The sequence below is a fragment of the Oratosquilla oratoria genome, chromosome 6 (genome assembly GCF_046742065.1).
Source record: "Oratosquilla oratoria isolate Oo_2021 chromosome 6, ASM4674206v1, whole genome shotgun sequence".
Classification (NCBI taxonomy): domain Eukaryota; kingdom Metazoa; phylum Arthropoda; class Malacostraca; order Stomatopoda; family Squillidae; genus Oratosquilla; species Oratosquilla oratoria.
In genome coordinates this window covers 71,090,182-71,115,982 of record NC_134782.1, presented here as the reverse complement: position 1 = coordinate 71,115,982, position 25,801 = coordinate 71,090,182, and the positions used below count along the sequence as shown (strand labels likewise).

Genomic DNA, 25,801 nt, shown 5'->3' with positions numbered 1-25,801 from the left:
TTAATCTTCTTTAGAAGTGTCAGAACAAATTGCTTCCTCTTCTCCATGGTCTTATTGCAGTGTGGCCAAGGTGAGATACAGTAGCTAGCACAGACATACCAATGTAAACAGATAAAGAGATTGCTATGCGGCAAATGCAACAGGTAATATGGCAGCGAACCAGAAGGCTGTTCCCAGTAGTTTGGACGATTGCCACTAAAGCATTGTTGCTCTACCCTCATAGTTCACCTGCCAAGAGCACTCATGAAATGCAAATATTGACATTGCCATGTATTAATATTTATATTTAATTCTATTAATAGCACTTGTCACAAGGTGCTGTTATATCAGACACTGGACAATCAGAACTTTGCTGTAAGTACATATACCAAAGGCTTTTTCCCCCTTATAAGGGAGGTAGCCAAAAAACAAAGGCATAAAATACACTCCCACCCATTCCATCCCCACATACTCAACTTCCATTCACCCACCTCCCTTCCTCTCTTTTCTTGGCTGTTCCTGGATGACAGGTCATCCCTGCATCTCACCCACTGCCCTGGGTCAGAAGCAGTGTTGCAAGATACAGCACATCCACAGCAAGAACGCTTCATAAAATCGGCAACCCCCGCTCTCTGTCACCTCATGCAGAAAAAGAGAAGACGGGGAGAAATCCTTTCGGGCTGCATCAAATTATTTTTCACATATACTCCCTCACTCTCCCCCATCCCCCACCCACTCCCTTTCATGCATCACAGCATCATCCATACACAACCATTCTCCATTCACCTTTATCTTCTGTCCTCTCCTGTCCTTCCTCAACAGACATTCCCCTATTTACCAATGCCCCTTTTACCCCATATATCCATTTTATCCTTGGTCGCCACCTCATGTTCACTCCTACCTCTGCCTTCCACACCTCTTTTACTAATCTTTCTTCAATCACTCTTTCCATATGTCCAAACCATCCCAATACTCTTTCATCAATCCTATCTCCCAACTCCCTTTCCACCCCCGTTCTCCTCCTCACCTCATTTCTCACTCTATCCAGCGTAGTAACCCCTATCATACTTCTCAGGCACCTCAGGACGTACCAAAATGAACACTCAGAGCCACTGGTTAGTGATTCATGAATGAACAAATTTGAAAGCAGACCTGGTTGTTTACATAGATACAGTGAATTGAAAGTGAAAGCTCATTGGGACCAAATTTGTAAATGTCTTTGTATCTCCATTTTTTTTTTTTTTTTTTTTTTTTTTTTATAAAAAAAAATGGAAAGAAGCAAAGAAACTCCGAGAGACAAAGAACCAGGAAAAAGATGCTTAGAAGAAAGCAGAATAGAGATTCCACTTGGTGTCATTTGAAAGAAGATGTGTCTTTCTCAAACACCAAGGACCAAAGGTTTGAAAGAGTTATTTTTCGGGGTTTGAAGGGAAAAGAAATATTATGCATGGAGGATTCGAAATGGTTAGAGAACCCAGGTATAGAAATATAATGAGAAATAGAGATATTAATGACATTTTGGATGATTTAATAGAGCTCAAAAGTGAGTATAAAATAATGTACAAAGAAGTAGTTATGCTAAGGAAAGCCAATGATGAGAATAATAGGAAGATAGATGACTTAAAAAAAGAATTAAATAAATTAAAGGGCAAAAATGGAAGGTTGAAAAGTGAAGATTTAAATAGGGATGAGGCGTTAAAAAAGGAGATAAAAGATCAAGTGCAAGCAGTGACTGAAAAGGTGGAAGAAAAAAATAAAAGAAAATGACCTACAGGAAATAAAGAAACAGTGGAAAGTTGAACAGGAATGTCAAAAAGTATCCCTTAAAGAAATAATGGAGCAACAGGTCAAGGAAAATACCAAGGAAACGGTGATCCAAGTAATTAAAGAGAAAGGCAACTTAGGGACACAGTGGATAAAAAAAGATGCATTGTAATCTATGGCATTAAAGAGAAGCATGATGTACCTAGATATCAGAGGGAAAAGGAGAAAGAGATCGCTAAGGAAATTCTGAAAGAATTACAAGTGGAAGGACAAGGTTTGGATAGGGAAATCGAGGAGACCTACAGGATGGGCAGATACTCTACAGGAAAACAATACAAGCCACTGAAAGTAAAGCTTAGATTTCAAACAATTGCCGAGGAAGTACTATCAAGAACAATGAAATTAGCAAATAGTGAACATTACAAGAATGTATGGATAAATAAGAAACGAGTCAAAAAGAGAAAGAAAAAGAACTTAGAAACAGAGTGAATGAAAAAACAAAACAGAAAGACCAGAAACTGAAAAAAAAAAAAAAAAAAAAAATTGAGAGTGGTAGACCTGAGGCTGAGAAAATGGTATATAAGGAAAAAGGAAACAAAGAAGACAGAAAAAGACAAGGAGAAAGGAAATTAAAAATAGCTTATACCAATATAGATGGAATAACTTCAGGAATGAATGAATTAAATGATTGTGGAAACAAAATTAAAGTGTACTCCACCACCCAGCACTGTGGAACAAGGTTTATACAACTGCTGGACAAAAAATAGAAAGGATAAACAGGGTGGCGGAGTATTAATTTTGACTAATAAAGATTTAAATGTAACAAAAATAACTGAAGGAAAAAATAATGTAGAATCAATTACGATACAAGTTGAAAGCAAACATATGAAGAGTAGAAAATTTGTAGTGGACAGAAAGTGATCATTCCAAAATATTAGAAGATACAAAATATGAATTAACTAATATAGTGAAGGACAGAGGAAATACAGTAATAATGGGTGACTTTAATTCAAAAGAAATATGTTGGGAGGAAATGACAGTGAAGGGCGGAGAGGAATTCTGGGGCAACGTCCTGCTTGACATGACCAATGGATATAGGAAAATACCAGATACAGAGATAGTGAAGAACCATCAAGGCTGGATTTAATACTTACAACAGAGCCTGATATTGTTGATAAAATTGATTATGAACTCCAAAAGGAAGGAGTGACCATAAACTAATAGAATTTGAGTTGAAAGAGCAAATGGATCAAAGCAGAAATGATAAACATAGAATAGGAAAACTAATGTACAACAAATCAAATTTTGAGAAACTCAAAAAACTATTTCGCAACGTGAACTAGGAAAAATTCCTAAATGAAGAAACTGAGATGGAAGAGAAATGGAATATACTAAAAGAAATCTATAATGAGTGAATGAATAAATACGTACCGCAAAAAAAAAAAAAAAAAAAAAAAAAAAAAAAATATAAAGAACATATGTAAAAACCTGGTACAACAAAAGATGTAGTGAGGCTAAGGATAAATGAGACAAAGCTTGGAAGAAATGGAAAAAAGACAAGAATACAAGCAAATGGCTAATGTACATCAAACTAAGAAATGATTAAGTAATATGCAGAAATGAAAAGAGAAACTATGAAAAAAAAATAGAAGAAAAGAAGAACCCAAACTATTTTACAGGTATGTAAACAAACTAAAGAACAAACAAGAAATAGAAAAGCTGTGCCAAGGTAAATATGAATATAAAGAAGAACTGGAAACGGTTGAAATTATGAACAACCACTTCAAATCAGTATTCACAATAGAAAACTCACCTAACTGTGAGGAAATAGAGAGATATCTCCCTCAATGAAAGAAATAATTGTAACACAGAAGGAAATCAGAGACCAAATCAAAACCCTTGATGTCAGAAAATCACATGGTCCAGACAGAATTGCAAATTGGATACTGAAAGAATGCATGGAAGAATTAACAGATAAAATATACAATATAATAAAATTCTCACTTAAAGAAGGAAAAGTGCCACAGGACTGGAAGAATGCAAACATTGTACCAATTTACATGGAAGGAAACAACGAAGACCCATCAAATTACAGACCAGTCTCCCTGACAAGCACAGTAGCAAAATTTTGCAAAAAGGTCATCAAAAATAGATGGGTTAAATATTTGGAAGAAAAAACTATACTGAATCCAAATCAATTTGGATTCAGACAAGAAACTAGAAAGAATACAAAGAGCGACAACCAAACTAGCACCGACTCTCGCCGAACTAACATATGAGCAAAGACTATCCAAATTGAATCTACCAACTTTGGAACAAAGCGAAAGAGGAGATTTGCTGACTATCTACAGAATAATGAAAGGAATGGAAGTTTTAGACAGGAACGACTTGTTAGTGTGGGACAACGGTAAAACGAGAGGACACGGAATTTGTTTTTAAAAAGGACAGTTATAGAACAAACTTGAAAAGGAATAGTTTCCCACACAGAGTGATAAATGCATGGAACAAATTAGACAACGAAACAGTATGTGCAAACACTTTACAAGATTTTAAGATAAAACTTGATGCGGAGAGATACAAAGACGCGTCACCACGAGCATAGCTCCCTTCCCATATATTACAACTAGGTAAATACAACAAACTTGATATACTTCTATTCAAGATTAATAGACATAATACAAGAGAGAGATGGTTGGGCAGACTGTGCCTTTCTGGACCTACAAAAGGCATTTAATAAGGTACCACACAATAAACTAATAAGGATGATAGAATCAATAGGTGGCATCAGAGGAAAATTATTGGAATGGACGAAAGACTTCCTGACCTTGGGGAAAATGAGAGTAGTAATTTGAGATTAATTCTCAAATTGGGAAGAAATGAAAAGTGGTGTCCTGAAGGGATCAGTACTGGCCCCGATCATGTTTGCCATATACATAAATGACATGGATGAAGGAGTAGAGTGTTATATGAATTTCTTTGCAGACAATGCAAAAATACTAAAGAAAGTAAAAACCAAGGAGGATTGCAACTCATTACAACAAGACTTGGACAAGATCTGGAAATGGACTCAAAAGTGGGAAGTGAAATTCAATATCAAGAAATGTAGTATAATGGAATTTGGAAAAAGTAAAAACAGAATATCGAGAGATTATAAAATTGGTGAAGAGGTCAAAAAAGAAAACTCGGAAAAAGACCTTGGAGTGATGATCAGCAAAGACTTGACACCGGATAAGCATATTAATAGTCGAAGAAACATACTATTTATTGAGGTCAATAAAAGTGGCATTTGTCTATTTGGATGAGGAAATGATAAAAAACTCAAGTACGCAGCAACACCCAGTACCAAAAAGAATATAAAAAATATATATATAAAAAATACAAAGAGCAACAACAAAACTGGCACCAACTCTTTCCAAAATGACATATGAACAAAGACTGTCCAAATTAGAATGACCAACTCTGGAACAAAGAAGGGAAAGAGGAGACCTACTATCTATAGAATTATGTAAGGAATGGAAATCTTAGATAAGAATGATTTATTGAATTGGAACAATGGAAAAACAAGAGGACACAAAAAGAAAAGAAAAAAAAGATAATTACAGAAGAGATCTGGAAAAAAACAAAAAAAAAAAATAGCTTCCCACACAGTGATAGATACTTGGAACAAATTAGACAAAGAAACATTGTGTGCAAACACTATTCAAGATTTTAAGAAAAAACTTGATGCTGAGAGATACAAAGACGGGTCACCACGAGCATAGCTCCCTTCCCATATTATACAACTCTAGGTAAATACATAGAGTGATTGATGTTTGGAACAAACTAAATGGAGAAACAATGAGTGCCAAAACTATACAAGATTTTAAGAATAAACTGGATGTGGAGCGATGCAAAAACGGGTCACTACAAGCATAGCACTGGTCCCGTAAATTACAACTAGGTAAATACATTCCTCCTCTCCTATGTTCCATGTTTCTGTCCCATACAGTGCTGTTGGCACAATCACTCCTTCATACAATCTCCTCTTAGCATCCATTCCCAAATGTCTATTTCTCATTACATTTTTTAATCCCCCAAGGCATTTACTTGCTTTTCTCAATCTACTGTACATTCTAACTCCACCTCCACTCTTCCTTTACCTGCCACTTCCTCCAGTCTCTCTCCCTTAATACTCACTTCCAGTCTGCTGCCACTTTCTCCCCTTGTACATCTCATCACCTTACTTTTTCCCACATTTACCTTTAACTTCCTTCTTTCACACATCTCCCCAAACTCTGTCACTAACTTCCTCAAACCATCCTCTGATCCTGCCACAAGCAGTGTCATCAGCAAATAACAACTGGCTCATCTCCCAACTTTTATGAAAAACCATGGAGAGGAAAAAAAAAATCACCAATATCTTCCTTCTTACTCTAGTTTGTTCCACATTCATACACATTTAATCACTCAGTTACTAGGGTTCTGGTTGGAGGCATCCCACACCCTCAGATACCTTGATTTTTTTTTTTTTTTTTTTTTTTTTTTGAAAAATACAGTTAAAGATACCCAGTTTCATCACTCTGTCCCTTTTAGTTGCCTTTTAAGACATGCATAAGAACAGAATGGTAAATTCTTCTCTTACACTACAGGGGGGCATAATGATATTATTAACATATTAAAGATATATCTACCTAGCTATATAAACAAGGGCCTCTTCCCCCTTATATGGGAGGTAGTCAACCAAGGCATGCACCCAAAAATATTAATAATATTTTTTATCAATACTAATATCATAATATCAATACCAATAATAATTTGAACAATAAAGATATTAATAACATAAATAATATAATAGTAATAATGATATTACTAACTTTATGAGCTTCCATTTCTGTTTTCAATTTGGTCTGAGCCCATTTGATTTTAACATCACGACTACTAACTTCTTCCTTGAGTTTATCTAACTCTCGATGCAAAGAGTTGCATTCTTGAACCTGTAATATAGAAAATATAATTCTGAAACTCTATCCTGAACTTACATCTGTGAGGGTTATTTCCAATTGGAAAATTAGACTCCATATCTTATGTATCAAAATATAAATGATATGCAACTTATATCTCTCTTTAGAAGACCATTACATAGTGATACACAATTTTCTGATTTAAGAAAAATAGGCTATATTTTGATATAGAATAGAATTTTTTTTCACTTACCTTGCTATCCATAGTAAGGCATATCCGTGTCTTCTCACCATTTAGAACCTTAATTTTATTGAGGTAAGCTTCCCTGTCCTTTTCCATGTCCTTTATCTTCTTTTCAATATTTTCCTTCAGACGTTTAGCCAGAATGACCTAATAGAGACCAAAAGAGAATGTAAAAGTCAAACATTGCTCAACTGCACATCTGCACACTTTACATGGAAAAAAAAATTCTAAGTTCATCTGTAACAGTATCATCAATGCAATGACAAAAAATTTCTCATTACACTAAAAAGAAGAATGAAAAAGCAAGTTTAAAAAATTGTAACATTACCTTAAACTATATGACATTAACTCTTCATTATGATATGTTTGTCTGTGGAGATTCTGCCTACTGAGGGACATGTGAATCTGAGACTAAAACCCTGGACATTAAATTTTCTCCAATTACCTCATCTCCATCTGGAGCTACAGGGGCCCTTTCAAAAGCACCACCAACACACAGAGATAGAGATAGAGATAGAGACAGAGAGAGAGACAAAGAAGAGACAGAAGAGATAAATAGGGAGAGAGAGAAGACTGAAAGAGAAGACAGAGAGACTGAGAGAGAAGACAGAGAGACTGAGAGAGAAGACAGAGAGACTGAAAGAGAAGACAGAGAGACTGAAAGAGAAGACAGAGAGACTGAGAGAGAAGACAGAGAGACTGAGAGAGTAGAGAGAGAGAGAGAGAGAGAGAGAGAGAGAGAGAGAGAGAGAGAGAGAGAAGGAGAGAGAGACAGAGGAAGAGAGAAAAAATTAACAGAATACTCAAACACCTAAAACAGCCTGGTTTGATTTTCTAAATTTCTTTAACTAATTTCCTGTTTTCAGATGTTGAGTGCTTGAAACTTGTTTTGGAGATATGCTTGCTGATGATGTCACATTGGTGCTTTTAGCAATGATATTTTATCATGAGTTGCACCAACTGTTTCATGGGTAGGGTGTAGGGATTTAATTTTGACTTTCTGATGTTTTTTCTGCTCTCCACATTTTGCCATTATTATTCTTTCCATCTAGTTGGTTAATTTTTCCCAATTTTCTTTTTGTTAATTTAATTTGTGATGTTTCTAATTGCTTTCAATGTTCTCCCTCAAAAAGCACTACAACAACATTAGCCCCACAAGAAAATATCTTCCAAGAGAAGCTAGAACCACACTAGCACAACTACATTCAGGTCACCACTCAGTACTAAGACAATACCAACAAAGAATAGGGTTGGTTGGTCAAAAAATAAAACTGCCTCAGATATAACCCTCATACAGAGACACTGCACATCTCATTTTACATTGCCCCCACCTTAGTTATAATCAGACAACAACACAATATTTCTTCCTTGAGTGACTTATAGACCAATCTGTTGGCTGGTCTTGGTTACCTGGGAGCCATGTGTCTCATGCAAGAGAGATCTAGGGCAACAGATTGATTGACCTATTCAGTTTGAAATGATCCCCAAAGAGCACTGTTTTTTCTATATTTCTGTCAATATACCAAAGGCTTTTCCCCCCTTATAAGGGAGGTAGCCAAGTCAAAAGGCAGGTACCCACACCCACCCATTCCACTCCTATCCACCATCCTTTCTTCCCTCTCATATTAGTTCCATGTGGATGATGGGTCATCCCTGTATCCTGCCCACTGCCCTGGGTCAGAAGCAATGCACCAAGACATAGTGTATCACTCAATTGGCAACCCCCCTTTTTCCATCCCCTCATGTGGAAAAAGAGAAGATGGGGAAAAATCCCTTCAGGCTGCATCAAAATATCATTCACACATAACCACTCCCTACCCCTCCTTCCCCCAGTCCTCCCATCCTTGCATCACAGTATCATTTATACAAAGCCATTCTCCACTCACCCCTATCTCTTGCCTTCTCCCTTCTTTCCTCAACAGACATTCCCCTCTCACTCAAACCCCCTTTCACCCCATCCATCCATCTCATCCTTGGTTGTCCCCTCCAGTTCATTCCATCCACCTCTGCCTTCCACACCTCTTTTACTAATCTTTCTTAATTCATTCAATCCATGTGTCCCAACCATCCAAATACTCTTTCATCAGCCTTATCTGCAATCTCCTTTTCCATCCCTGTTCTCCTCCTCACCTCATCTTTCACTTTGTCCAACCTTGTAACCTCTACCATACTTCTCAGACATTTCATCTCAAACAAATTTACTTTCCCTCTCTGCTTCTGTTAAATTCCAGGTTTCCCCTCTATATAGTGCCACTGGCACAATCACCCCTTCATATAATCTTTTCTTTGTATACGGTACATTCCCAGATGCCTATTTCTCATAACACATTACAATTCCCCAAGGCATTTACTTGCTTCTCTCAATCTACAATATACCTCCACCTCCATTTCTCCCTTCCCTGCCACCCCTATTACCTAAAACTATCCACTTCCTTCAGTCTGTTTTTTGCTGACAAAATATTACATCACACTGCCCAACATTACCACACTACAGATAACAATACAAATTTTCTTCTTTTAATGCTTATGGGCCATAGGGCTCCACACAGGTGGCCATGGGTTCAAGTAAGGACAAATGTATCAGAATGACTGACTAAAGCAGTCTTAAATACCACTACAATACAGAAAAAAAAACACGATGTTATGGCTACTCACTTCTTTTTCTGAACAGGCAAACTTAATGACCATAGATTCCTTCTCTCTGGTGGCTGTTTCAAGCTGCTTTGTTACCCTCTCCAGTCGGTTTGTCAAGTCACTGCGTACTTCAATATTCTCCCTCATTCTTTTCTCCTCAGTTTCTTTCAACTTCCACTCCCAACTGTGAGCATCTACCTGAGCCTAAAGTAAACCAAGAATGTTTATTAACATCTTAATGTAACAGTAAGATATACAAAAGAAAAAATAATAATAAATAAATAAATACAATAAAAATTTGAAAAAGGACATTATAACTTTGCAATAGTTGTATAAAATCCTAAAACTACAACTCAATCCAGAAAGATCACTGGTATTAGATTAGTATGAAATGGAGGGAAGAAATTACTAAATTTAAGCTTTCCTTATTACAATGATTACAATAGATTACCATGACAAAGCATGAAGACCTTATGGCCCACAATGAGGTTGGATGAAATAATGATCATATGGTAAAAAACAAAGGCATAAAATACACTCCCACCCATTCCATCTTTAACATGCTCCACTCCACTCCACCCTCTTATCTTGGCATGTCCTGGATGATGGGTCATCCCTGCATCTTGCCCACTGCCCTGGGTCAGAAGCAGTGTTGCACGACACAGCACATCACAGCAAGGCCGCTTCATTAAATCAGTGACACCCCCCCCCCTCCATCCCCTAATACAGAAAAGGAGAAGAAGGGGAGAATCCCTTCGGGCTGTGTCAATTTATTTCTCACACACACTCCCTCATCCCCCATCCCCCATCCACTCCCCCCCATGTATCACAGCATCATCCATACACAACCACTCTCCATTCACCCCCATCTTTGGTCCTCTCCTGTCCTTCCTCAACAGATATTCTCTCCTTTCCCAATGCCCCTTTTACCTCATCCATCTCATCCTAGGTCACCCCCTCATGTTCACTCCCTCCACATCTGCCTTCCACACCTCTTTTATTAGTCTTTCTTCACTCATTCTTTCCATGTATCCAAACCATCCCAATACTCTTTCATCATCCCTATCTCCCAACTCCCTTTCCAACCCCCATTCTCCTCCTCACCTCCTCATTTCTCACTCTATCCAGCTTAGTAACCCCTATCATACTTCTCAGGCACCTCATCTCAAACACATTCAAATTCCTCCTCTCTTCCTCTCTTATGCTCCATGTTTCTGCCCCATACAGCACTGTCAGCACAATCACTCCTTCATACAATCTCCTCTTAGCATCCATTCCCAAATGTCTACTTCTTGTTACACTTTTTAATCCCCAAAGGCATTTACTCACTTCTCTCACTCTACATTCCACCTCCACCTCCACTCCTCCCCTCCTGCCACACTCATACCCAAGTATCCAAAACCATCCACTTCCTCCAGTCACCTCCAATACTCACGTCCATTCCGCTGCCACTTTCTCCCCTTGTACATCTCATCACCCAACCCCCACCCACATAACAATAGTACTAATAGACAAAGAAGTAAATAATAATGATTGTTTCCTGAAATTTCACTGACTGGATACCAACATCCCTACAATGGGCCTTACATCAACTCCTTAACCTCTTCACTCCGGGCCAAAATCTCGCGGGCAGCATTATCTGCCAGACGTACGATGTGTCGTAATAATACTCGCATCATAAAATATAGTCACCGCTTATATCGATCGTTCTCTCTTTCACCCGTGAATTTTGATAACCATAGAAAATGTGATGAAGACAGTTTAGAGAGTATGTCATTATGCATGGGCAACTACAATAAATATAATCAAGACGCCGATATGGCAGCCCCGCATATCCACTTGCTCCTCATGCCGCCTACATATGCTGCACCGTATGGAAGTGGTTAACCTCTTCACTATGGGGCACATCGCACGTCTGGCAGCATTAGCTGCCCGACATGCGATGTTGCGTCATAATAATCGCATTATAAAAAATATGGTGCTCAATTGTTCGTTCTCTTTCACCCATGTATTTTGATAACCATAGAAAACTTATGAAGCCAGTTTAGAGAGAATGAAAATTACATAGGTACAACAACAATAAATATAATCAAGATGGCGACGTCGGCAAACATCGAGTACCCACTTGCTCCTCATGCCGCCTACGTAGGCGTCACCATATGGAAGTGGTTAAGGAAATGCTGCATTATTATCGGAATTGAATGATTTGATCAACTTAATTGTAATATACAAGAAAGGAGCATTGCCTGCAGTTGTGTCTCTTAGTCTCCAATTTATCATTCCTAGCTTCAAATTCATGCATGTTTCCAAGTTAGTCTATATCCTTATTTTCCAATTATCATGCTTAGATTTGAATTCATGTATTGTTCCAGCTTGGGCTATATAACCTAAGCTATTCCAAGTATTTATACAAAGGATTACAAAGGTGGAGCATGCTGACAGGAGACCTTTGGGTCCATATCTAGGTTAGATGGGAAAAAAAAAAAAAAAAAAAAATCATAATAATGATAAATGAATAAATAAAAACTATAATAATGTAAATAATAAATAAAATACATAAATGCATAGACATAGTTAAATAACAAACAAACAGGTAAATCGTAAATAATTGACATACAACTAATAATAAATGAGAATCAAGCAAATAATAATAAACAAACAAATGATAACAAGACAAATAAACAATATAAAATACCGTAAATGAAAGTCATTACAGCATCTTGCTTAGGTATTTATCTAAATGATTCTTAAAGCTTTGAACTGAATTACATTGCACTGCCTCTGCAGGAAGTTTATTCCATTCATTAACTACACAGCTGGCAAAGTTGTTTCTACCCACTTCCAAATTAAATCTATTTCCAGACAGTTTGAGACCATTGTTTTTTGTCCGATTCTCATTCAGTGTGAAAATTTTGTTACTTTTTTGTCAATTCCCTTTAGAATCTTAAAGACCTGTATCAAGTCACCTCTGAGTCTATGCTTTTTCAAGGAAAACAGATTCATATGTTTTAGTCGATTTTCATATAATTAATTTTTGATACTTGGATATTTGAGATTCGGTGATCATACGGAAACAGCATATTCCAAATGTGGACAAAGTAACGATTTGTATAGCTTGTTAATGAGTGATGGACTTTTGAAGTCAAAAGATCACGCAATCAGTCCTAGAATCTAATTTGCTTTCTCAGAGGCTGAAATACACTGCTTGGAGGATTTAAGATCGTTACTGATAATTACACTGAGATCTTTTTCACTATCCACTTTTGTTAACGAATTTCCAAATAACTTGTAATCGTACTTACTGTTATCCTATGTGCATTACCTTGCATTTACTCATGTTAAATTTCATTAGTCACTTTTCAGACCATTGCTGTAATATATCTAAATCTTCTTGAATAACTAACTGATTTAAGTGATCATTTGCCATTCCGCACAGTTTTTATCATCAGCAAATTTGGAAACAGTAGATTTTAGTCTATGGTCTATATCATTTATATATACTATGAATAGAAGTGGCCCAAGAACGGATCCCAGAGGAACTCCACTTGTAACATTTTTCAGTCTTTCTCAATTGGTTCACATGACCTCTTAAAGTCCTTTTATCCCCAATCAAGAGATTTCTTCTGTCAAAGTAGTCTATCCCTTTTAGTAATCTGAATACTGTAGTCATATCACCTCTCTCTTTGTTTTAGCTATACTGGCAGACCCAGTGTGTTTAGTCTCCCAGATGCAACTGCCACGTAGCATGTTAACCATTTCCATACGGTGACGCCTATGTAGGCGTCATGAGGAGCAAGTGGGTACGCGATGATGCCGACGTCGGCGTCTTGATTACATTTATTGTAGTCGTACCTATGTAACCTCCATTCTCTCTAAACTGGCTTCATCATATTTTCTATGGTTATCAAAATTCACGAGTGAAAGAGAACGAACGATTGAGCACTGACTTTATTTTTTATAATGCGATTATTATGACGCAACATCGGACGTTGGGCAGCTAATGCTGCCAGATGTGCGATGTGCCCCAGAGTGAAGTGGTTAAACGTAGAGCTACACAACCCCGAAAATAGATACAGCTTAGATAACACGCTTTTAGAGAAAACTGAGTGTGAGAGAGACTTGGGAGTTCTAGTGAGTCCAGACCTTAAAACCAGGAAACAATGCATTAGCGCCAGGAATAAAGCTAACAGAGTATTAGGTTTCACTGCTAGGGCGATAACGAATAGAAGTGCAGAGGTAATTATTAAACTCTATCTAGTGATAGACCCATCCTTGACTATGCTGTACAGTTTTGGTCTCCGTCCTACAGAATGGACATCAATTCACTAGAATCAGTACAGAGAAGAATGACCAAAATGATACATGGACTCAGAAATTTGCCTTACGAAGAGAGGCTTAGGCACCTTAACTTACACTCTCTGGAAAGATGCAGAGTGTGGGGTGATCTAATATAGGTGTTCAAGTGGATCAAAGGCTTTAACAAGGGTGATGCAAACAAGGTCATCATTTTAAAACAACAGGGCAGGACTCAGAGTAATGGTTATAAACTGGACAAATTTAGATTTAAGAAGGAAATAGGCAAGAATTGGTTTACTAATAGGGTGGTCAATGAATGGAATAAACTTTGTAACCATGTAGTAAGTGCTGAAACTATCAGTTGTTTTAAGAAATGATTAGACAACTTTATGGATGGGGATGACAGGTAGTGATGGATACGGAGCTGCTTAGTGTAGGCCTTATGGTCTCTGCCCCACACAATCCCTAACAACACAATACCACTTCTGTAAGTGAATAATGGTCCTGCCCAGAGGCTGTTGCCACTTTCCTGGAGGCCACAGGTCTTCTGCAAGAGGCCAGGAGCAATAAAGTGATTGATTGATTGTAGTTTTGATTATATTTCTATCTGTATCCTCACTGAACATTCCTTTTACTGACCTAAATGGTTACTGCTATCTCTTCCACTGCTGTCCCTGGGTAGGAATTGGTCTATGGTAAAAGTCTCTTAACCCCTTCACTTCGGGCCAAAATCTCGCGGGCAGCATTAGCTGCCAGATGTGCGATGTTGCGTCATAATACTTGCATTATAAAAAATAGTCACCGCTGTATTGCTCGTTCTCTCTTTCACCCGTGAATTTTGATAACCATAGAAAATATGATGAAGCCAGTTTACAGAGTGTGGGGGTCACGCAGGTACAACTACAATAAATATAATCAAGACGCCGACATCGGCATCCTCGCATACCCACTTGCTCCTCATGACGCCTACATAGGCATCATTGTATCGAAGAGTTCTTTTCTATTTCCTCAGTAGTCTTGCCAATTTACTTTTTTGTAGTCTATGAATATTCTCTTGTATATATACCATATTTTTCCTAGTTCTGTGATCTTTAATAAAAAGTGGTCCTAGGGGAGGTCATGTATTTACCTAGTTGCATCTTACAGGAATGGGAGCTAAACTCGTGGTGTCCTGTCTCTGTCTCTCGCCATATCTAATTTGCTCTTAAATTCTTGTATTGTTTATGTACACTATTGTTTCATCTAGTATATTCCATACATCCACCACTCTGTGGGGAAAACTGTTTAATTCAGGTCTCTTTTATAACTATTCTTTTTGAGCTTCCTTCCATGTCTTGTATATTTCTTATCTCAATTTAATAAGTCCTCTTTATCAAAGATTTCCATACCTCCCATAATTCTGTAGTCAACAAGTCACCTATTTCTCTGTTTTGTGTGTGGAGAAAGGGTGAGTACATTTTTATTTCTGAGGAAGTTGGTTGTTGGTTACGTTGAGGAGGATTATGTGAGATTTACATTCCTGATAATATTTTGTATCTCAAAATCACAAGTTTCATACATGTTTTTTCCATAAGAAACAAAGGTAAATGAGAAGTTACATCATTGGACTCAGGAAAAGTCCACCTACTTTAAGGATATGCTTCTCTACAATAATTATATATTCATGCATGAGTGGGTTGAATAAAAGAAAATGAAAGGAAGAAAATTGAAGATACAAACAAAAAGGAGGCTTTGAAAAGAAAAGTAAAATAACAAAATAAAAGCGGTGACCGAGAAAGTTCAAGATACCATAAAGGAGACAGATCTTCAAGAAATCAAAAACCAATGGAAAGTAGATCAGAAAAAAAAAAAAATGGCTTTTAAAGAAATTGCACAAGTGGAAGAAAATGTAAAGGAAAGAGTTGAGTAATCAAAGAGAAAGAAAATTGAGTCAGGGACACAGTAGATTAAAAAAGTGCATAGTAGTATATATTAAAGAAAAACACAATGTAGCTAGATACTTAAGAGAAAAAGAGGAGAAAGAAATAGCAAAAGAAATTCTGAAAGAGATACAAGAGGGGCAAGAGATGGAAAAAGAAATAGAAGTGCATAGAATGGGACTATACAGTAAACTTCCACTTATCCGAACTCCAAGGGGGATTAGAAATGTCCGATTAATCGAAATGTTTGGTTAATCCGACTTTGTATGTTTCATTCCCGTAGAGTTTTATGCGGTAATGTCAGCTGCAATATTCGTACCTGTAAACTTAACATACACATGGAAATGCTTATAATAGTTCATAAACATATTCAATAGAGTATAAAGAGAAAATGTTTAACCCCTTCCATACGGTGCCGCCTACGTAGGTGTCATGAGGAGCAAGTGGATTCGCGACGCTGCCATATCGGCGTCTTGATTATATTTATTGTAGTCGCCCCTGTGTTTTTACATTCTCCCAAATGTGCCCTGAATCCCATTCTCTGTGGTTTTCAAAATTCGCGGGTGAAAGAGAGAACGATCAATATAAGCGGTGACTATATTTTATGATGCGAGTATTATTACGACACGTCATACGGCTGGCATTGGCTGCTGCCCGCGAGATTTAAGTCCTGTAGTGAAGTGGTTAAGGAGAGCTTGTGATACTGTATCGTCACCGAGAGGACTCACGAATGTATGTACCGCCAAACAGCTGATCAGGTGTAAACATGGAGTGTGCTGCCACCGTGTGAGCACTTGGTGAAGCTTGCGGGTCGCGCGGGGGTGGCGGAAGAGGCGGCGGGGTGTTTGAATGTTCGGTTGAGATCCAAATACGTTCGGTTAAAGCGATGGCTACCGTATTGAAAAAATGTTCGGTTAATGTGATTATTCGGTTAAAACGCGTTCGGATAAGCGCGAGTTTACTGTACTCTAAAGAAATACCTACATATACCAAAGGCTTTTTTCCCCCTTATAAGATAGGTAACCAAAAAACAAAGGCATAGAAACCACTACCACCCATTCCATCCCTAATGTACTCCACTCCCCTCAACCCTCTTTCCTCCCTCTTTATCTTGGCACCTCCTGGATGACAGGTCATCCCTACATTTTGCCCACTACCCTGGGTCAGAAGCAGTATCACAACACACAGCACATCCACTGCAAGGCCGCTTCATTAAATTGGTGACCCCCCTCTCCATCCCCTCATGCAGAAAAGGAGAAGATGGGGAGAATCCCTTCAGACTGCATCAATTTATTTCTCACACATACTCCCTCAACGCCAATCCCCTACCCATTCCACCTCATGCATCACAGCATAATCCATATACAGCCATTCTCTAGTCACCCCTATTTTCTGTCCTCTCCTGTCCTTCATCAACAGACATTCATCTCTTTCCCAAAGTCCCTTTTACCCTATCCATCCATCTCATCCTAGGTCACCCCCTCATGTTCACTACTACCTCTGCCTTCCACACCTCTTTTAATAGTCTTCCTTCACTTGTTCTTTCCATGTATCCAAACTATCCCAATACTCTTTCATCAACCCTATCTCCCAACTCCCTTTCCACCCGTTCTCCTCCTCACCTCATTTCTCACTCTAGCCTAGTAACTCCAATCATACTTCTCAGACACCTCATCCCAAACACATTCAAACTCCTCTCTTCCTCTCTCATGTTCCATGTTTCTGCCCCATACAGTGCTGTTGGCACAATCACTCCTTCATACAATCTCTTAGCACCCATTCCCAAATGTCTATTTCTAATTACACTTTTTAATCCACCAAGGCATTTACTCACTTTTCTCAATCTACATTTTACCACCACCTCCACTCCTTACTTTCCTGCCACATTCACACCCAGGTATCTAAAACTATCCACTTCCTCCAGTCTCTCTCCCTTAATACCCACTTCCAGTCTGCTGCCACTTTCACCCCTTGTACATCTCATCATCTTACTTTTACCCACATTTATCTTCAAATTGATTCTTTTGCACACCTTCCCAAACTCTGTCACTAACTTCCTCAATCCCTCCTCTGATCCTGTCACAAGCACAGTATCGTCTGCAAACAACAGCTGGCTTATCTCCCCCTTTTCCCCATTTTCTTTAACCATCTCCTATCCCTGACCCACCACCCTTGCATTTACCTCGCACACCACCCCATCCATGTATAAATTGAACAGCCAAGGTGACATAACACATCCCTGATGAAGTCCCACCTTTATCTCAAACCACTTACTCTATTTCTAATCCTAACACACACTCTACTACTCTTGTAAAAACTCGACTGCTCTTAAAAGCTTTCTTCCTATCCTATATATTTGCAATACCTCCCACAGTGCTTTCCTGTCTACCCTGTGGGAGTGGTTTGTATGTCTTTGTTTTTTGGTTACCTCTGTTGTAAGGCGGAAAAAACCTTTGGTATATGTAAACACACACACACACACACACACACTTAAACGTATGGATGGCTTAGAAGACGTTCTGAAGAGAATTGAAGTTTGTGGATCCCAACGCAAAGAGAAGTGCCTATTGTATTTACAGGGTGGGGGGAAATTGCTCGTGGAGTAGTAGGAAAGTAGGGAAAGAAGAAAGGGGGAGGGATTACTGAGGGAAATGGAAGGAAATGAGGAAGGAGTAGACTTGGCCCAGGCAGACAGGCGAAAGGTAAACAAAAGGCCTCCCGATGATGATCAAATGTCTAATAAAAATGTAAAGATTCGAAGTATAGACAAGAGCAATAGAGTAGAAAGTGATAAGAATATTTTCCAGGGATTTAAAGAGGGTGGGGGGGTCACAAACCCCCCCTGACTGACAAGACTAGAAGAGAAGGTCGATAAGATGATCGAGGACTTGGAGCATAGGTTCGGTAATGTTGACAGTATTATACGAAGAGTTCAAAAATTGGAAGAACTAGAGAGGGCGAACAAAAACTTAACTAAGGAAATTGAAGAATTAAAACAACAGTTAAAAGAAGTAATAGATGAGAATAAAGTCTTAAAGGAGAATAATAAGGAGAACAAGGAGGGTTGGAAAAAAAATCATGAAAATAGCAAGGTTGCATTCACTGACATAATCAGACAGCAAATGAATGAACAAACTGAAAACTCAGTTATTAAAGTGATGAGACAGAAGGAGAATATAGTAAGAGACTTAGCAGACAAAAAGAAATGTATAATTATATTAGGAATGGAAGAGAAACATAACCCAGATAGAACCACAAGAATCAAAGAGGAAAATGAAAATGTAAGAAATTTACTAGAATTAGTTCAGGAAGATGAACCAGAAATAATGAAACAAATCGAAGAGAAATTCAGGCTAGGGAAATATAGTACAGACAAGACCAGACCAATCAAGATTAAATTCAGGTCACAAACTACGGCTGAGAATATCTCATCCAAAACAGGGAAACTAGCAACAAGTGAACAATATAAAAAGGTATGGATAAAAAGGGAAATGAATAAAGAGGAAAGAGAGGAAGAAAAACAGAAAAGACTTGAAGCAAAGGAAAAAAAACGAGATAAGAACGGAGTCAGAAAAAGAGAGATTCTATTGGATAGTGAATATGAAACTAAAGAAAGTCGACATACAAGAGAAAAACAAAAGGGAAACAGAGAACACAATGGAAGTGGCAGAAAACTAAGAGTGTCTTACACAAATATAGATGGATTAATAACAGGATTGAATGAACTGAATGATTATTTGAAAGAAAAAGAACCAGACATAATGGGAATTGTAGAAACAAAATTAAAAGGTCCACTAGCACCAAACAGTGTAGGTCATGATGCATATAATTATTGGATTAGAAACAGAGTGAAAAAGCAAGGGGGTGGAGTTATGTTCCTGACTAAGAAGAATATAAACGTGAAGGGTGTCACATATGGAAAGAATACAGTAGAGATGATAATGATGGAAGTAGAAGACAGAGATAAGAAGAACAGAAAGTTTGTGATAAATTATGTGCCCCCAAAAACAGCCTCATGGGAAGAGAGTGAACATAAAAGTATGTTAGAGGACACAAAGATAACATTAAACAAGATAAAGGAAGAGGGAGGAAAAATAGTTATGATGGGCGACTTTAATTGCAAAGAAATCTGCTGGGAAGAAATGACAGTAAAGGGTGGAGACGGCTCATGGGGAAACGCACTACTCGAGATGGTTACTGACCATACAATGACACAATGGATACAAGAGAACACTAGGTATAGAAATGAAGAAGAACCATCGAAACTAGACCTAGTAATTACATCCAAACTTAGAATAGTGGAAAAAATTGAATATAAAACACCAATAGGTAAAAGTGACCACATATTGATTGAACTGGAACTTAATGAAGAAAAATATATGAAAAGAAATTAACAATACAGAAAAGGAAGAATGATGTATGAAAAAACAAACTTTGATAGAATAAGAGAATTCTTTCAAAAGGAAAACTGGGAAGAAATATACAAAGAAGAAACAACAGTAGAAGAGAAATGGAATATTTTGACAAAAATTTACAAAAAAGGAGTGGAAAAGTATGTCCCAAGACAAAAACAAGAAAAAGAATATGTAAAATGCTGGTACAACAAAAGCTGTAGGGAGTTAAAAGACAAAAGAGACAAAGCCTGGACCAGATGGAAAAAAGACAGAAGACCTGAAAAATGGAAAATATATACCTGCTATAGAAATGAATATGAACAAATGTGCAGAGAAGAAAAGAGAAAATATGAAAAAGATATCATTGAAAAGTGTAAAGATCAACCAAAACTATTCTACAGATTTGTAAACAATAAACTGAAAAACAAACAAGACTTGGAGAAATTAAGACAGGAGGGAGTAGAATACACTGAGGAAATGGAAATGGCGGAAATTATGAACAAACATTTTAAATCAGTGTTTACAAGGGAGAACATACAACCTGAAGAGAACGAATGGAAAGAGAAAGTCCCCCCTATGGAAGAAATAGAAGTAACAAAGAATGAAATATTAACACACTTGAGTAATCTTGATGTCAGAAAATCGCATGGACCAGATGAAATAGCAAACTGGATACTAAAAGAATGCAGGAATGAACTGGCAGACAAAATACATAGCATACTAAATAGTTCCTTGAAAGAAGGAAAAGTTCCAGAAGATTGGAAAAAAGCAAATATAGTACCTATATACAAAGGAGGAAATAAAGAAGAACCTACCAACTATAGACCAGTCTCTCTAACAAGTACAATAGCAAAAATTTGTGAAAGAATTATCAAAAGTAGATGGGTAAAATATTTAGAAAAAAACAAAGTGTTAAATCCAAGGCAATTTGGATTCAGACAAGGACGATCATGCGTCACCAATTTAATATGTTTCTATTCAAGGCTAATAGATATAATACAGGAAAGAGATGGATGGGCGGACTGTGCATTTTTAGATCTAAAGAAAGCTTTTGACAAAGTACCACATAAGAAGTTGCTTAAGAAATTAGAAACTGAAGGAGGAATACAGGGCAAACTACTAAATTGGATGGAGGACTTTTTGCAAGAAAGAAAAATGAGAGTAGTGATAAGAAACCAACACTCAAAATGGGATGAAGTAATAAGCGGTGTTCCGCAGGGAACAGTTCTGGCCCCAATAATGTTTGCTATATATATTAATGATATGGATGAAGGAATAGAAAGCTATATGAGCTTCTTTGCAGATGATGCAAAACTACTGAAAAGAGTGAAAACTGAAGAAGATTGTGAATCACTACAGAGAGATCTAAATAAAGTACAAGAATGGAGTAGGAAGTGGGAGATGGAGTTCAATACAAAAAAGTGTAGTGTAATGGAATTTGGAAAAAGCAAAAACAGAATAACAGGAGCATATAAATTGGGAGAAGAAGGAATAAAAAAAGTAGAAAATGAGAAGGACCTGGGAGTCATTGTTATGAATAATATGTCACCTGAGAAACATATAAATAAGATTTTTGGAGAGACTTATAATCTAATAAGAACAATCAAAGTTGCATTTACATACCTGGATGAAGAAATGGTGAAGAAAATCCTAATCACCCTGATAAGACCAAGATTGGAATATGCAGCAACGATATGGTCACCAAGTACAAAAAAATGTATAAAAAAACTTGAAAGAATACAAAGAGCAATTACAAAATTGGCACCAACACTCTCAAAACTATCATATGAAGAGAGACTACAAAAACTTGAACTACAGACACTAGAGCAAAGAAGAGAGAGAGGAGATTTGATAGCTATTTACAGAATCATGAAAGGCATAGAAATTACTGATAGAGAGAATCTGATAAAATGGGATGACAGAAATACTAGAGGACACGGAAAGAAAATAAAAAAAGACAGCTATAGAAGAGATTTGAAAAAGAACAACTTTCCTCACAGAGTAATAGACAGTTGGAACAAGTTAGATGAGAAAGTGGTGTGTGCAAAAACAATACATGAATTTAAAAATAGTTTAGATAAAATGAGATATGAAGACGGGACCCCACGAGCATAGCTCCCCTTCCCGTAAAATACAACTAGGTACAACTAGGTAAATACACTGGAACTTAATGAAGAAAAATATATGAAAAGAAATGAACAATATAGAAAAGGAAGAATGTATGAAAAAACAAACTTTGATAAAATAAGAGAATTCTTTCAAAAGGAAAACTGGGAAGAAATATACAAAGAAGAAACAACAGTAGAAGAGAAATAGAATATTTTGACAAAAATTTACAAAAAAAGGAGTGGAAAAGTATGTCCCAAGACAAAAACAAGAAAAAGAATATGTAAAATGCTGGTACAACAAAAGTTGTAGGGAGTTAAAAGACAAAAGAGACAAAGCCTGGACCAGATGGAAAAAAGACAGAAGACCTGAAAAATGGAAAATATATACCTGTTATAGAAATGAATATGTACAAACGTGCAGAGAGGAAAAGAGAAAATATGAAAAAGATGTCATAGAAAAGTGTAAAGATCAACTAAAACTATTCTACAGATTTGTAAACAATAAACTGAAAAACAAACAAGACTTGGAGAAATTAAGACAGGAGGGAGTTGAATACACTGAGGAAATGGAAATGGCGGAAATTATGAACAAACATTTTAAATCAGTGTTTACAAGGGAGAACATACAACCTGAAGAGATCGAATGGAAAGAGAAAGTCCCCCCTATGGAAGAAATAGAAGTAACAAAGAATGAAATATTAACACACTTGAGTAATCTTGATGTCAGAAAATCGCATGGACCAGATGAAATAGCAAACTGGATACTGAAAGAATGCAGGAATGAACTGGCAGACAAAATACATAGCATACTAAATAGTTCCTTGAAAGAAGGAAAAGTTCCAGAAGATTGGAAAAAAGCAAATATAGTACCTATATATAAAGGAGGAAATAAAGAACCTACCAACTATAGACCAGTCTCTCTAACAAGTACAATAGCAAAAATTTGTGAAAGAATTATCAAAAGTAGATGGGTAAAATATTTAGAAAAAAACAAAGTGTTAAATCCAAGGCAATTTGGATTCAGACAAGGACGATCATGCGTCACCAATTTAATATGTTTCTATTCAAGGCTAATAGATATAATACAAGAAAGAGATGGATGGGCGGACTGTGCATTTCTAGACCTAAAGAAAGCTTTTGACAAAGTACCACATAAGAAGTTGCTTAAGAAATTAGAAACTGAAGGAGGAATACAGGGCAAACTACTAAATTGTATGGAAGACTTTTTGCAAGAAAGAAAAATGAGAGTAGTGATAAGAGACCAGCACTCAAAATGGGATGAAGTAATAAGCGGTGTTCCGCAGGGAACAGTCTTGGCCCCAATAATGTTTGCTATATATATTAATGATATGGATGAAGGAATTGAAAGCTATATGAGCTTCTTTGCAGATGATGCAAAACTACTGAAAAGAGTGAAAACTGAAGAAGATTGTGAATCACTACAGAGAGATCTAAATAAAGTACAAGAATGGAGTAGGAAGTGGGAGATGGAGTTCAATACAAAAAAGTGTAGTATAATGGAATTTGGAAAAAGCAAAAACAGAATAACAGGAGCATATAAATTGGGAGAAGAAGGAATAAAAAAAAGTAGAAAATGAGAAGGACCTGGGAGTCATTGTTATGAATAATATGTCACCTGAGAAACATATAAATAAGATTTTTGGAGAGACTTATAATCTAATAAGAACAATCAAAGTTGCATTTACATACCTGGATGAAGAAATGGTGAAGAAAATCCTAATCACCCTGATAAGACCAAGATTGGAATATGCAGCAACGATATGGTCACCAAGTACAAAAAAATGTATAAAAAAAAAAATTGAAAGAATACAAAGAGCAATTACAAAATTGGCACCAACACTCTCAAAACTATCATATGAAGAGAGACTAGCAAAACTTGAACTACAGACACTAGAGCAAAGAAGAGAGGAGATTTGATAGCTATTTACAGAATCATGAAAGGCATAGAAATTACTGATAGAGAGAATCTGATAAAATGGGATGACAGAAATACAAGAGGACACGGAAAGAAAATAAAAAAAGACAGCTATAGAAGAGATTTGAAAAAGAACAGCTTTCCTCACAGAGTAATAGACAGTTGGAACAAGTTAGATGAGAAAGTGGTGTGTGCAAAAACAATACATGATTTTAAAAATAGTTTAGATAAAATGAGATATGAAGACGGGACCCCACGAGCATAGCTCCCCTTCCCGTATAATACAACTACAACTAGGTAAATACACAACATCAACGGATTAATTTCAGGACTGAACGAACTTAATGATTACCTGCTAGAAGAAAAACCAGACATAATGGGAATTGTGGAGACTAAACTCTCATCCTAGGACACCCCCTCATATTCTCTCCTTCCACCTCCACCTTCCACAATTCTTTTACTAATCTTTCTTCACTCATTCTTTCCATGTGTCCAAACCATCCTAATACTCTTTCATCAACCCTATCTCCCAGCTCCCTTTCCACCCCTGTTCTCCTCCTCACCTCCTCATTTCTCACTCTAGCCTAGTAACCCCTATCATACTTCTCAGACATTTCATCTCAAACACATTCAAACTCCTTCTCTCTTCCTCTCTCATGTTCCATGTTTCTGCCCCGTACATTGCTGTTGACACAATCACTCCTTCATATAACCTCCTCTTAGCATCCATTCCCAGATGTCTATTTCTCATTACACTTTTTAATCCACCAAAGCATTTACTCACTTCTCTCAATCTACATTCTACCTCCACTCCTCCCTTTCTTGTTACATTCGCACCCAAGTTTCTCACCCTTAATGCTCACTTCCAGCCTACTGTCACTCTCTCCCCTTGTACATCTCATCACCTTACTTTTACCCACATTTATCTTCAGCTTCCTTCTTTCACACACCTTCTCAAACTCTTTCACTAACTTACTCAATCCCTCCTCTGATCCTGCTACAAGCGCAGTGTCGTCAGCAAACAACAACTGGCTCACCTCCCACTTTTCTCCATTTTCTTTAACCATCTCCAACCCCTGACCCACTATCCTTGCATTCATCACTCGCACCACCCCATCCATGTAAAGATTGAACAGCCAGGGTGACATAACACACCCCTGATGAAGTCCCACCTTTACCTCAAACCATTCACTCTCTCCATTTCTAATCCTAACGCAAGCTCTACTATTCCCATAAAAACTCTTGACTGCTCTTAACAGCTTTCCTCCTATCCCATATATCTGCAGTACACCCCAGTGCCTTACTGTCTACCCTGTCGTAAGCCTTTTCCAAATCCATAAAAGCCAAAAAAACATCCTTACCTTTTCCTATAGCTTTCTCACATATCTGTCTTACCACAAAACTCTGGATATTAAAATAAACAACCAAACCCTCCCAGCCGACAAAACCCCCAAGTACCTTGGTATAACCCTAGACAGGACTCTAACATATAAAAAGCATATAGAAAACACAGCGCACAAATTGAACAAAAGAAACTGCTTGATCAGAAAACTAGCTGGAACCACCTGGGGAGCAAAACAAACAGTG

General features: G+C 37.3%; 1 protein-coding gene across 6 annotated transcripts in view; it reads right to left on the bottom strand.

Annotated features, from left to right (window-relative positions):
* The window catches only part of LOC143026596 (coiled-coil domain-containing protein 186-like), a 174,697-nt gene that overhangs the window by 120,919 nt on the left and 27,977 nt on the right, over positions 1 to 25,801 (bottom strand). For all 6 annotated transcript variants that reach the window (XM_076187269.1, XM_076187267.1, XM_076187268.1 and 3 more), the window contains exons 4-6: positions 9,583 to 9,765; positions 6,937 to 7,074; positions 6,597 to 6,716 (exon numbers count right to left, since the gene is read on the bottom strand). In XM_076187269.1, the coding sequence (XP_076043384.1) occupies positions 6,597 to 6,716; positions 6,937 to 7,074; positions 9,583 to 9,765 (441 nt within the window). The remainder of the gene's footprint in view (positions 1 to 6,596; positions 6,717 to 6,936; positions 7,075 to 9,582; positions 9,766 to 25,801) is intronic.